The sequence below is a fragment of the Salvelinus fontinalis genome, chromosome 6, assembly GCF_029448725.1.
Source record: "Salvelinus fontinalis isolate EN_2023a chromosome 6, ASM2944872v1, whole genome shotgun sequence".
In the NCBI taxonomy this organism is placed as follows: Eukaryota; Metazoa; Chordata; class Actinopteri; order Salmoniformes; family Salmonidae; genus Salvelinus; species Salvelinus fontinalis.
This window is the reverse complement of record NC_074670.1, coordinates 68,599,252-68,614,506: the sequence shown is the minus strand read 5'-3', so window position 1 is coordinate 68,614,506 and position 15,255 is coordinate 68,599,252. Positions and strand designations below refer to the sequence as shown.

General features: G+C 42.3%; 1 protein-coding gene across 1 annotated transcript; it reads right to left on the bottom strand.

The window, feature by feature from the left end:
• Positions 1-532: 532 nt before the first annotated feature.
• zgc:110843 (uncharacterized protein LOC541492 homolog) lies at positions 533-11,804 on the bottom strand. Its single transcript, XM_055927487.1, has 3 exons — positions 11,592-11,804; positions 1,404-1,600; positions 533-1,129 (listed from the first exon to the last, which is right to left on the bottom strand). The coding sequence occupies exons 1-3, from the start codon at positions 11,638-11,640 to the stop codon at positions 1,040-1,042; spliced, it is 336 nt and encodes a 111-aa protein (XP_055783462.1). The 5' UTR covers positions 11,641-11,804; the 3' UTR covers positions 533-1,039.
• Positions 11,805-15,255: the final 3,451 nt, after the last annotated feature.

Below are 15,255 nucleotides of genomic sequence, written 5' to 3'. Positions count from 1 at the left end.
TGTTTAAGGAATCACTTTCTGGCATGAATGAAATTCATCAGACTGACATGTGAGTTATTGTATGTTATGTGTGTGTTCCTTCACATGTCATGTGATGCTGGTGGAAGCCAGACGTAACACTGTACGTGCCATCAGGCGAGAAGGGCGAGGGTGTTGTGGCCCGTTTAAAGGTGCACTGCATCAGCCTCAACCTCGTATTTCTCAGGGTACTAAGCAGGATAGTCCACTCCACCTCTTGTCGAGAGTCCTGCAGTTTTGGCACACAGCCAGCTGTGGTGTGAGGCTGAGTGTGTGTGTGTGGCCGTCAGCCTAGGCAGCAGTAATATGGAGAGGGGGCTGCCAAATCGTAATCCTCATGCCTGCTAGTTGAGCGAGAGCAGCTCCTAGCGGCTAGAGAAAATATTGCCTTGTGTCAGTGGGTAAAATGGCATACATCGGTGCACATAAACTGCTTTGCAGTGAGACATAAAATCAGCACCACATCATGTTGGCCTTCTACGTCTCAGGAAAGGAATGACAGTAGACACACAAGTCTGACCACTTTAAGAAAACTTTTATTCACAATATATGGGCCAAAATACATCACCATCAAGTCAGTCTTATTCACTAGAACATGTATCTCTTTTGGACATTAACAATATATATTCCTAAAGGTTGTACTTTGAACACTGGAATAGACAGTCTTAGAGGGGAAATTAAAGTGCCCTCTTGTGTCAGAGGATGTAGAAATAAAGGGTAGCACCTTCCCCACTCTCAGTCATGTATTATTCATCTCGTAGTTAAGACCATTAAGACCAATGGCTCAATAACATTAATTACATGAGCTTCTAAGACACAAATCATATCATGTAACATTCCTTTGGGGTTTTGACTGTGGGTTGTATGAAGGCGCTTTGAGTAGGAGTGCTGCTCTGCGTGGTTGTACGACCTCTGGATGGACATGGCAAGTGATCGTTTGACTCTGGTGTATGTGGCATGTGACTGACTGGTGTTGAATGATGATTTGATAGGAGGGGCGAGGAGGGGAAAGGAAGGTTGGTTAAGCATCCTTCTTCTTGATGATGAGGGGACCCACGTTGTCCCCAGTGATCTCGTTGTGCTTGGTATGGGAACCGTCACAGTAGGGGAACTGTGGGGAGATTGAAAAATCGTCGATACCCAATGGGGAAATTTACACAAAGAAGTAAATAACATAATGTATAATCTCACCAGCCATCTCCTTAAAAATCCCATAACAAACTATACTTCGCAAAACGGCCAAAGTAGCAAATTATAGTTGATAATGATAGTGAATAATTTGCCCTGAGACATAACTATAGACTGCTATGGCATCCAACTATGGCACCAGGGACCATAGGAGTCTACAGCCAAGTTTTAAGGCAAATAAAGGAAGAAGTGCGCACCTTCTTGGACCTCCAGCAGCGGCAGTAGACGGCCTTGCTGCCAATGTCTTCTATGTCGAAGCTGTGCACCACCTTGGCACTGTCCTTACAGACACAGGTGTTGACCTGGCTTTTCTTACGCCCAGTGAAGTACCGGCTCACCAGGAAGCCACCTAGAGCAGCCGCCACAGCCACTGGCACTAGGACAGTCAGCTGGTCTGAAATTCAAGAACACATACAGGCATACATAAACAGAGAGGATGCATATGTACACTGTCAGCAGTTTTTGTAATTTTATCAGTAACTTACTGTATTAATCAACAGTATGACACTGTTTAACTGAATGTAGTAGTTTACGTTGTGTTCTGGGATTCATCAATGGCATTGAGGAGTATACCACCTCAATCACCGGCTTCATCAATAAGTGCATCAACGATGTCATCCCCACAGTAACTGTACGTACATTTCCCAACAAGAAGCCATGGAATACAGGCAACATCCGCACCGAGCTAATGGCTAGAGCTTCCACTTTCAAGGAGTGGGACACTAATCCGGAAGCTTATAAGAAATCCCGCTATGCACTCAGACGAACCATCAAACAGGCAAAACGTCAATACAGGACTAGCTTGAATCATACTACACCGGCTCTGACGCTCGTCAGATGTGGCAGGGCTTGAAAACTATTATGGACTACAAAGGGAACACCAGCCGCGAGCTTCCCAGTGACACGAGCCAACCAGACAAGCTAAATGCCTTTTAAGCTCGCTTTGAGGCAAGAAACACTGAAGCATGCATGAGAGCACCAGCTGTTCCGGACGACTGTGTGATCACGCTCTCTGTAGCCGATGTGAGCAAGACCTTTTTAAACAGGTCAACATTCACAAAGCCGCAGGGTCAGATGGATTACCAGGACGCGTACTCAAAGCATGCGCGTACCAACTGGCAAGTGTCTTCACTGATATTTTCAACCTCTCCCTGTCCAAGTCTGTAATACCTAGATGTTTCAAACAGACCACCATAGTCCCTGTGCCCAAGATGGCGAAGGTAACCTGCCTAAATTATTACCGCCCCGTAGCACTCACATCGGTAGCCATGAAGTGCTTTGAAAGGCTGGTCATGGCGCACATCAACACCATCATGCCAGAAACCCTAGACACACTCCAAATCGCATACCGCCCCAACAGATCCGCAGATGACGCAATCTCAATTGCACTCCACACTGCCCTTTCCAACCTGGACAAAAGAAACACCTATGTGAGGATGCTGTTCATTGACTTCAGTTCAGCGTTCAAAACCATATTCCCTACAAAGTTCCTCACTAAGCTAAGGACCTTGGGACTAAACACCTCCCACTGAAACTGGATCCTGGACTTCCTGACGGGCCGCCCCCAGGCGGTAAGGGTAGGCAGCAACATATTTGCCACACAGATCCTCAAAACTGCGGCCCTTCAGGATTGCGTGCTTAGTACCATCCTGTACTCCCTGTTCACCCACGACTGCGTGGCCAAGCACGACTCCAACACCATCATTAAGTTTGCTGACGACACAACGGTGGTCGGCCTGATCACCGACAACGATGAGACAGCTTATAGGGAGGTCAGAAACCTGGCAGTGTGGTGCCAGGTCAACAACCTCTCTCTCAATGTCAGCAAGACAAAGGAGCTGATCATGGACTATAGGAAAAGGAGGGCCGAACAGGCCTCCATTAACATCGACGGGACTAAAGTGGAGCAGGTCGAGAGTTTCAAGTTCTTTGCTGTCCACATCACCAACAAACTATCATGGGGCCAAGCTTCCTGACATCCAGGACCTATATAGTAGGCTGTGTCACAGAGGAAGACTAAAAAAATTGTCAAAGACTCCCGTCACCCAAGTCATAGACTGTTCTCTCTGCTACCGCACGACAAGCGGTACCGGAGCTCCAAGTCAAGGACCAAAATGCTCCTTAACAGTTTCTACCCCCAAGCTGTAAGACTGCGGAACAAACTAAACTAATCAAACTTTTTTGGTTACTACATGATTCCATATGTGTTATTTCATAGTTTTGATGTCTCCACTGTTATTCTACAATGTAGAAAATAGTAAAAAAATAAAAACCCTTGAATGAGTATGTGTGTCCAAACTTTTTATGGATATTGTATGTCGACACCTGCTCGAAAGAACATCTCATTCCAAAATCATGGGCCTTAATATGGAGTTGGTCCCCCCTTTGCTGCTATAACAGCCTCCACTCTTCTGGGAAGGCTTTCCATTAGATGTTGGAACATTGCTGCAGGGATTTCAAATCAAATCAAATTGTATTTGTCACATGCGCCGAATACAACAGGTGTAGACCTTACAGTGAAATGCTTACTTACAAGCCCTTAACTTCTTCTGGCTGCAAGCCCGACGTCGGTACACTTATGACAACAGCCAGCTCAAGTGCAGGGCGCGAAATTTAAAATATATATTTTTAAAATATTTAACTTTCACATATTATCAAGTCCAATACAGCATATGAAAGGTACACATCTTGTGAATCCAGCCAACATGTCCGATTTTTTAAATGTTTTACAGCGAAAACACCACGTATATTTATGTTAGCTCACCACCAAATACAAAAAAGGACAGACATTTTTCACAGCACAGGTAGCATGCACAAAGCCAACCTAACTAACCAAGAACCAACCAAACTAAGCAACAAACAACTTCATCAGATGACAGTCTTATAACATGTTATTCAATAAATCTATGTTTTGTTCGAAAAATGTGCATATTTCAGGTATAAATCATAGTTTACATTGCAGCTACAATCAGAAATTGCACCGAAAGCAGACAGAATAATTACAGACACCAACGCCAAATAACTAAATACTCATCATAAAACATTTCTGAAAAATACATAGTGTACAGCAATTGAAAGACAGGCATCTTGTGATTCCAGACAATATTTCCGATTTATCAAGTGTTTTACAGCGAAAACACAATATAGCGTTATATTAGCTTACCACAATAGCCAAAAACACAAGCAATTTCCCAGTAGCAAAAGTAAGCGATCGTAACAAACAAGCAAAAGATATATAATTTTTCACTAACATTGATTTTCTTCCTCAGATGACAGTCCTATAACATCAGGTTATACATACACTTATGTTTTGTTCGAAAATGTGCATATTTAGAGCTGAAATCAATGGTTACACATTGTGCTAACTTAGCTACTTTTTCCCACTACGTCCGAATTTTTCCTGACACTTTTTCTGACACACATATTCTGACCAAATAGCTATTCATAAACATAACTAAAAAATACATGTTGTATAGGAAATGATAGATCCATTAGTTCTTAATGAAATCGCAGTGTTAGAATTCTAAAAATAACTTCATTATGATATGCAGCTTCGGTATAGCTAGAGTACCCAAACGTTGGGCGCCCACGACTAGTTCACATGTACGACAGATATATGAAATAGCATCATAAAATGTTTCTTGCTTTTGCTGATCTTTCATCAGAATGTTGGACAAGGTGTCCTTTGTCCAGAACAATCGTTGTTTGGATTTAGAACGGCAACTTTCCCTCTTGATTTAGCAAGCGCACTATCCAAGTGGCACGGATCTCTCCATCGTCAACAAAGTCAGAGAACGGAACACGGCAAAACTCCCGAAAAAATGTCAATAATCTGATTCAACTATATTGAAAAAACATACTTTACGATGATATGGTCACATGTATCAAATAAAATCAAAGCCGGAGATAGTAGTCGTCCATAACGGCAGCTAAACAGAAGGCAATCCCACTGTCCACCTCGCGCTCCCCAGAGTACCGGGAATGAGGGACACGTCATACAAAGAGCTTGTATTCCACTTCAGACCAAGATAAACACTACATTTCTTCTCTCACAGCCTCTTGACATCCAGGGGAAGGTCTATGAAGTGCACGTAGACTCTTACGTATCATGCCCATTTATAGGCAGGAAGAAGAACAGAGCCTCGATTTCAGACTTTCCGCTTCCTGGTCAGGAAGTTTGTGCCAAATGAGTTCTGTTTGACTCACAGATATAATTCAAACGGTTTTAGAAACTAGAGCGTGTTTTCTATCCAATATTAATAATAATATGCATATTGTACGAGCAAGAATTGAGTACGAGGCCGTTTGAAATGGGCACCTTTAATCAGAGCTACTCAATACTGCCCCTGCAGCCATAAAAAGTTTAACCAACAATGCAGTTTTAAGAAAATACCCCCCCAAAAAGTATGAGATAAGAATAAGAAATAATGAAAGAGCAGCAGTAAATAATAATAGCGGGGCTATATACATGGGGTACCGGTACAGAGTCAATGTGCGGGGGCACCGGTGTCGAGGTAGTTGAGGTAATATGTACATGTAGGTAGAGTTATTAAAGTGACTATGCATAGATAATAACAGAGAGTAGCAGCAGCAAAGAAGTGGCAATGCAAATAGTCTGGGTAGCCATTTGATTTGCTTCCCTTCTGACACAAGAGCTTTAGTGAGGTCGGGCACTGATGTTGGGCGATTAGGCCTGGCTCCCAGTCAGTGTTCCCATTCATCCCAAAGGTGTTCGATGGGGTTGAGGTCAGGGCTCTGTGCAGGCCAGTCAAGTTCTTCCACACCGATCTCGATAAACCATTTCTGTATGGACCTCGCTTTGTGCACGGTGGCATTGTCATGCTGAAATGGGAAAGGGCCTTCCCCAAACTGTTGCCACAAAGTTGGAGGCACAGAATCATCTAGAATGTCATTGTATGCTGTAGCGTTAAGATTCCCCTTCACTGGAACTAAGGGGCTTAGCCCGAAGGATGAAAAACAGTCCCAGACCATTATTCCCACCAAATGCTATATTTGGCACTATGCATTCAGGCAGGTAGCGTTCTCCTGGCAACTGCTAAACCCGGATTCGTCCGTCGGACTGTCAGATGGTAAAGTGTAATTCATCACTCCAGAGAACCCGTGCTTAACACCAATCCCAGCCGACGCTTGGTATTGCGCATGGTGAACTTAGGTTTGTGTGTGGCTGCTCGGCATGGAAACCCATTTCATGAAGCTCCTGACAAACAGTTACTGTGCTGACGTTACTTCCAGAGGCAGTTTGGAACTCGGTATTGAGTGTTGTAACCGAGGAAAGACGATTTTTACGCGCTACGCACTTCAGTACTCGGCGGTCCCGTTTTGTGAGCTTGTATGGCCTACCACTTCGCAGCTGAGCCGTTGTTGCTCCTAGATGTTTCCACTTCACAATAATAGCACTTTCAGTTCACCGGGGCAGCTCTAGCAGGGCAGAAATGTGATGAACTGACTTTTTGGAAAGGTGGCATCCTGTAATGGTGCCACTTTAAAAGTCACTGAGCTCTTCCGTAAGGCCATTCTTCTGCCAATGTTTGTCTATGGAGATTGCACGGCTGTGTGCTCGATTTTATACACCTGTCAGCAATGGGTGTGGCTGAAATAGCCAAGTCCACTAATGTGTACATATATATAGTGTATATTAATGTGTGCCTTACGTGCCTTAAGTGCCTATATTTGTTGCACCCATTAGTGAGAGTACTGTACCAATTTAAGTGATATGTGGTGGTAGTTCCCTAACAATTAAATGTATATAGGGATCAAATCAGAGTGGTGTCATGTCTTTAACCTTTTAATGTTTTAATATTTACCCATGTCCATTTGATCTGTGTTGCCCCGTAATCACAGCCAGTTTGGAAGCCTTTGGTTAGGCCTCTAGAAGTGCAAGTGATGTAAAACACCTAGTTTTCATGAATATGCTGTTTTATGCAAATACCTACAGCAAACCTGCTTGCTATAATCCCTTGTAATTAAAAAATATATATATACAATTTTCTTGCAGTTAAAAGTAAACTTTTACAGTGTTTCATTGCTCTGCCATCAAGTTACCGTGAACATGATTAACTACAACAGTTTCAGTAACGGTTAAAGAAACTTTTTACTTGTAAATCAGATTACAGTAAAAATATTGGTACTAAAAAATGTACTACTGTGAAATGGATTACAGTAGCTGTACGGGCCAATTGCTGCCAGTAAATTACTGTGCATTTTACAGGAAATGTTTTACAATGTACAGACCAAAAGTCAGAAAATGCATATTTACTGTGAAACTTCAATTAATAGCCCAGGCTTTTATTTGCTGAAATTACTGAACACAACAGGCACTTATTAGAGAAAGGTTCTATTAAATTTTCATGTACTGAATAAAAATCTAATGTTTCCATCGCATTTTCAACTCTATGGATAGTTTGTCAAACTGTTGCGTTAAATAGCAAATGTCTCTACTCTAGTCTTGGCACGTGCGCTCTAGCCAACAGCTGACAGATACAGTGCTGGTAGGCTAGACTACATGATGAGATTATAGATAAGAGTGAGAATGTTTTTATTTGTCAAAATGGCAGTCAAGCATTGATCATCATGTCACCAGAATAAGACCCTGGAAATGCATTGGAAAGGAGCATCATCAAGCTCATCACCGTGCACTTTCACCACCCTGTGAAGTTCATCATAACTTATTTCATCTGAAGTGTAATTTAAACTGCATGGTTTCTCGAGTCGTAGTGGGAGATCCACACATCATGTCATCGCCTAACTTCAAGTTTACTTTGATATAAAGGTGTTTCCATCGTCATTGCTTGCATAATTAATTTTAAAGACACAAAAAGATCCCAACATGTCGAATGAACAAATGATCTGTCGGCATTTATGAAATTGTACCGAAACTTCCTGTTTCCATCAGAGCTGTCATTTTTTTATATGGTATGGCTTTACTCACATAAAAACTGTCGATGGAAACGTGGTAACTGACAGAATAATTATCCTCCTTGACTGTGCGTTTTCGGCAGTTCTGACTTTTGCCACTAGAGGGCGATCAGTCAATTTCTGGGGGTCTGTACTCCCGAAGTTGTTGACTGTTTTTGTGCCTGCCAGTTAGCTAGCAGTTCTCAGCTGTTACCAGCACTGAGGTAAAATAAGAACTTTAGACTGTGTCGAAGATTTGCTGAAACATGAGGTGGGCCAACATGGCAGATGATGGGCACAGCAATGGGCCTCAGGATCTCGTCTCGGTATCTCTGTGCATTCAAATTGCTGTAAATAAAATGCAATTGTATTTGTTGTCCGTAGCTTATGCCTGCCCATACCATAACCCCACAACCACCATGGGCCACCCTGTTCACAACGTTGACATCAGCAAACTGCTTACCCACACTTTTATTTATTTGACCTTTATTTAACCAGGTAGGCTAGTTGAGAACAAGTTCTCATTTGCAACTGCAACCTGGCCAAGATAAAGCAAAGCAGTGTGACACAGACAACAACACAGAGTTACACATGGAGTAAACAATACACAAGCCAATAACACAATAAACAAGTCAATGACACAGTAGAAAAAATAAAGTCTATATACAGTGTGTGCAAAATGCATGAGGAGGTAGGCAATAAATAGGCCATAGGAGCGAATAATTACAATTTAGCAGATTAACACTGGAGTGATAAATGAGCAGATGATGATGTGCAAGTAGAGATACTGGTGTGCAAAAGAGCAGAAAAATAAATAAAATAAAAACAGTATGGGGATGAGGTAGGTAGATTGGGTGGACTATTTACAGATGGACTATGTACAGCTGCAGCGATTGGTTAGCTGCTCAGATAGTTGATGTTTAAAGTTGGTGAGGGAAATAAATGTCTCCAACTTCAGCGATTTTTACAATTAGTTCCAGTCACAGGCAGCAGAGAACTGTAAGGAAAGGCGGCCAAATGAGGTGTTGGCTTTGGGGATGATCAGTGAGATATACCTGCTGGAACATGTGCTACGGGTGGGTGTTGTTATCGTGACCAGTGAACTGAGATAAAGCGGAGCTTTACCTAGCAAAGACTTATAGATGACCTGGCGACGAATATGTAGCGAGGGACAGCCGACTAGAGCATACAGGTCGCAGTGGTGGGTGGTATAAGGTGATTTGGTAACAAAACAGATGGCACTGTGATAGACTGCATCCAGTTTGCTGAGTAGAGTGTTGGAAGCTATTTTGTAGATGACATCACCGAAGTCGAGGATCGGTAGGATAGTCAGTTTTACAAGGGTAAGTTTGGCGGCGTGAGTGAAGGAGGCTTTGTTGCGAAATAGAAAGCCGATTCTAGATTTGATTTTGGATTGGAGATGTTAAATATGAGTCTGGAAGGAGAGTTTACAGTCTAGCCAGACACCTAGGTATTTATAGTTGTCCACATATTCTAGGTCGGAACCGTCCAGGGTGGTGATGCTAGTCGGGCGGGCGGGTGCGGGCAGCGAACGGTTGAAAAGCATGCATTTGGTTTTACTAGCCATACACGTGGTCTGTAGTTGTGAGGCCAGTTGGGTGTACTGGCAAATTCTCTAAAATAACGTTGGAGGCGGGTTATGGTAGAGAAAGGAACATTCAATTCTCTGTCAACAGCTCTGGTGGACATTCCTGCAGTCAGCATGCCAATTGCACGCTCCCTTAAAACTTGAGACATCTGTGCCATTGTGTTGTATCCACATTTTAGAGTGCCCTTTAATTGTCCCTGCACAAGGTGCACCTGTGTTATGATCATGCTGTTTAATCAGCTTCTTGATATGCCACACCTGACAGGGGGATGGATTATCTTGGCAAAGTGAAAATACTCACTAACAGGGATGTAAACACATTTGAGCACATTTGAGAGAAATAAGCTTTTTGTGCATATGACATTTTGGGGGAGATTTTTATTTCAGAAGAACACTTTACATCTTCCGTTTATATTTTTGTTCAGTGTAAAATGTTTATATCTTATGCTGTGAGTGAAGGGGGTCAAAAATCGAGCAGTGGAACACTTGTCCCTTGGTTTAGCAGCCAATGCCTAGCAGTTTCTTACAGGCCTTACTGGCGATAAAAACGGATGATTGACATAATTTTTTAAAACTATTATTTAATGTAACAAATCAAACATTAAACCTCTTCAACAATTCATGGTAATTCATGGTAACCCCGTAAATAATTTATTTAGACCCCACATTTATTTGAAACGTGTTTATTTGCTGAAATCAATGTGTGCATTTGCGCCACTGTTTGCTGAAATTAATGTGTGCCCTTGCCCGGCTATTAAAAGGGACGGGCAGGTATTTGAGACTGCGTTTAATTAAAGTTTTAAGGTATGCAGAAAGGATTTTCACCTTACAGAAGACCAGGTTTTCCTCTTTAACCTTGTAATAAAGGTCTATAAACAACACTATTACTCAAGTTCCGTTTTTTGAAACGCTATTAGGAAGCATACTGGACCTGCAGGACAGGTCCGGGGTAAAATGCCTATTCTCTGTGCTGTTTTTAATCCATGAATATATGCGCACGTAGGCTATTAGTGTATCACAACACAAGAAATGTGGCTAGACTACACGCCTCTTCTTATTTTAAAATGTGAAAAGATTAGCCTACTATGGTAGGTCTACATTGCCATGGCGATTAGAATGGACATCTTAGACATTGGTTTTAAACATAACAATACTTCTCTAGCACGACCGACTGCCACAACTGCCCCAATATATTGCCTGGGCCTTAGCCCCACATAACCCGCTATGAAATCTGATATCGCGGCACTGCTGGGCCAACATGCGTTCTGGAGCTCTGCGCACGCACGTAAACGGAGAAAGGCGATTTACTGGTTGGAATCTACAACTGTACTATGGTCAACAAAATGGCAGATAGCATAGAGCCACATTTCTTTTCATAAGTAGGTTTATGAAAACAATCGAGTTTGTCAAGGATTTGGAGAGCAAGAACTGTTGAGCACAGGCTACAGCGGCTTAGCTGCAGAAGTAATGGCCACACACAAACCACCTGACACAGACTAGCGAGGTGCACTGGGCTGACTGGTGGTAAGGTTGTCCTAACCTGGTTAAATTGATTGGTAAATGTCTACTGTCCTGATCAACAACCTGCTACGCAACTGACTATATTTATGGCTTCTCTCAAATGGTTGCTTTCAAGTATCATTGGGTGCAGTGGGCTAATGATTGTAGTAAACAAGGTAAATGTCCTTATATTTAGGCTACATAATTTGTGTTTACAGGGACTGGAGCTGTGCCTAAATATGGCGAGTGTTTTGAATAGATCAACTGTTGATTATTAATAGACAGACTATTCACAGGGTCTTTTCCTAAAGTTCACTTCGGCAGCCGTTAACTTAGAGAACTATAAAAGCAATTGCTTTACCTTTCGACATCTGGAATCCATGACTCTCGATTACTACTGGGGTTGACATTGGCAACGATGGAATTGGAGGTAACGGTAAACCTTGGATTGCCAGCCTGTCGGTTGGTCGGTGTTATGTTTGGGTCTTGCGCACCAAGGTCAATCAGAATAAATCTGAACCCTGTCCTTTCTGACCGACTGTACCAGCCCAGACTGAACGACGTCACTGGTGTGATGACCAATAGGACCGGCCAATCAATCCCATTATCAAAATGGTTACAAGCTAACTGTAGGTCAGGGTTCGCCAACTGACCGCCCGCGGCCCATTTATTTTGGCCTCAACTTTTCTGAGCAAATAAACATATTTAATCATCTTCATTGTTGGAAACAAAAAATGGTTAAAGACGAGCAAATAAGCTACATGTGATTTTAATTGTGTAAATCTGTTCCACAGTATTCCCGTGCATAAGAGACATGTGATTTTATACAAATTAAATTGTTTTAGTCAAATATATCTGTATGCAGAAAAAAATGTTTTGCTCGTGTAACAGGGTTGGTTATGTTTCCACTTGCCTCTAAAGAAATGTGTATTTGATGTTCAAGCATTCTTATTGGTTAGTTCAACTCTGATGACAATAAGGGGTGTTGTGATTGGCCCCGCTTGCAGATAGGGGGAGATCGCGAACGTCAGGTCTTCCCAGTAGGAGAATGTGATGCAAGGGCTAGGTCATGTTCTGAATACTGTTTTCTATTTTACAATGTGTACAAGTTTGCTGTACGTTACTGATTTTATACATGTGTGGGTATATGGTACCTGTTAGGGATTGAGTGGCTTTCTGGGATGTGCTTTGGCATATGATTGCTGTAAATAAGTGTGTTAGCTAGCATACACCGATGTCATGGTCACATAAGCCACGGCTAACACAGTTGTCTTCATGCTACAGATTTTGCCATCGACAGCCATCAATACTGTTAAGCCCTGCACAACTACCGTGCTGTTTCCCATTTAACAACAGGTATTTACACATGTTATATTTTGTATTGTATTTTTGTATTTTGTTCGCCCAGTAGGAAAATGTGATGCAAGGGATTTTGCCATCGACAGCCATCAATACTGTTAAGCCCTGCACAACTAACGTGCTGTTTCCCATTTAACAGAAATAAATGATGCTCAACTGGGACCACTGGCCGAAGTGATTTATTATGAGATAACACAACGGATGGAGAGTACATAAAACATCTGTTACACTCGCGCTGTTTATATCGGTCCCCTAATGCAGCATTAGTAAAGGCCTACTTTTGTGATTTTTTAAATTTACTAAATATATTTGAGTGTTTACCAGCGTTTGTAACTGGAGCCTGACAATTATCTGTACAAAACAGTAATTTTGATAATACTTGTGGAATATGAAAATACTTGCTTGATATGCTTTCCAGTTTCTTGAAATACTTTGCAAATGCAACTTATTTCGATGTGAAAACTGAAATGGTCTATTCATTCCTTTTACATTTTTGTACTGTGTATGCTCTTATCCAGAGCAACTTACAGTAATGAGTGCATACTTTTTCATACTGGTCCCCTGTGAGAATTGAAACCACAACCCACGCACTGCAAACACCATGCTCTACCAACTGAGCCACATCACAAACCATTTGATGTCGCAAAGAACTCAATTACTGTATTGTTCATTGTTATTCTTCATGGTGATGGAAAGTCAACAGGTAAAAGGTATGACCAGCCTATGGACAATACATTAATGTACATTGACTTTGTGGTTTGAAAGGATGGTAAATTAATACTGCACAAAAAGTTCTTCCCATGTTATTTGATCAAGAAAAATATTTAATTTGATGTGGATGTTTTGTGTCTTTGCCCATAACTTTGTTTGAGGACAGGGTTTTGTTCTTTCCGGATTCCAATAGAATGACAACTGCAGAGAAAGTGACAGGGAAACAACTCTTACAATTCCAACTATTGAATCCTGCAAGATACTGTTCTTAATTACACAACTACCTTTTTGGCAAAGCAGAAAAAATGCTTTTGCCTGTGCTACATATGTAAACTCAGCAAAAAAAGAAACATCCCTTTTTCAGGACCCTGTCTTTCAAAGATAATTCGTAAAAATCCAAATAACTTCACAGATCTTCATTGTGAAGGGGTTAAACACTGTTTCCCATGCTTGTTCAATGAACCATAAACAATTAATGAATATGCACCTGTGGAACGGTCATTAAAACACTAACAGCTTACAGACGGTAGGCAATTCAGGGTACAGTTATGAAAACTTAGAAAGGCCTCTAGTGTCCTACTGACTCTGAAAAACACCAAAAGAAAGATGCCCAGGGTCCATGCTCATCTGCATGGACGTGCCTTAGGCATGATGCAAGGAGGCATTAGGACTGCAGATGTGGCCAGGGCAATAAATTGCAATGTCTGTTCTGTGAGACGCCTAAGACAGTGCTACAGGGAGACAGGACGGTGAGCAGATCGTCCTCGCAGTGGCAGACCATGTGTAACAACACCTGCACAGCAAAACAACTGCCCGAGTTAAACCAAGAACGCACAATCCCTCCATCAGTGCTGACTGTCCGCAATAGGCTGAGAGAGGCTGGACTGAGGGCTTGTAGGCCTGTTGTAAGGCAGGTCCTCACCAGACATTACCGGCAACGTCACCTATGGGCACAAACCCACAATCGCTGGACCAGACAGGACTGGCAAAAAGACCTCACAGCCGAGTCGCAAATTTGTCTCAACAGTGATGATGGTCGGATTCGCGTTTATCGTCAAAGGAATGAGCGTTACACCGAGGCCTGTACTCTGGAGCGGGATCGATTTGGAGGTTCCGCCGTGGTCTGGGGCGATGTGTCACAGCATCATCGGACTGAGCTTGTTGTCATTGCAGGGAATATCAATGATGTGCGTTACAGGGAAGACATCCTCCTCCCTCATGTGGTACCCTTCCTGCAGGCTCATCTTGACATGACCCTCCAGCATGACAACGCCACCAGCCATACTGCTCGTTGTGTGTGATTTTCTGCAAGACAGGAATGTCAGTGTTCTGCCATGGCCAGCGAAGAGCCCCGATCTCAATCCCATTGAGCACGTCTGGGACCTGTTGGATCGGAGGGTGAGGGCTAGGGCCATTGCCCCAGAAATGTCCAGGAACTTGCAGGTGCCTTGGTGGAAGAGTGGGGTAACATCTCACAGTAAGAACTGGCAAATCTGGTGCAGTCCATGAGGAGGATATGCACTGCAGTACTTAATGCAGCTGGTGGCCACACCAGATACTGACTTACTTTAGAACCTCCCCCTTTGTTCAGGGACACATTCCATTTCTGTTAGTTACATGTCTGTGGAACTTGTTCAGTTTGTCAAAGTTGTTGAATCTTATGTTCAAACAAATATTCACGTAAAATTTTCTGAAAATAAAACAGTTGACAGCGAGAGGACGTTTCTTTTTTTGCTGAGTTTATATTGCCCGCTAATACTAGTAAAAGTGATACTTGTGATTTTTTTATTATAGCTTTTTTAATTCAGATTTTTCAGGGGGTGCTTCCCGCAGCTGAATATAGTTGATGAACTGCTGTAGGTTTTTAATAATCAGACAACTTATTTAGATGTTTTGGGAGAAAGAAAAAAACATTAGCTACTACATAACCATGAAATTGTGGTTAAACAAAAACA

Coding starts and splice junctions, on each gene's coding strand:
- zgc:110843 (XM_055927487.1), bottom strand. CDS start 11,640: ATGTCAACCCCAGTAGTAATCGAGAGTCATGGATTCCAGATGTCGAAA. Junction 1,601..11,591: donor TGGATTCCAGATGTCGAAAG/GTAAAGCAATTG, acceptor CTTGAATTTCAG/ACCAGCTGACTGTCCTAGTG. Junction 1,130..1,403: donor GCTGCTGGAGGTCCAAGAAG/GTGCGCACTTCT, acceptor ATCTCCCCACAG/TTCCCCTACTGTGACGGTTC.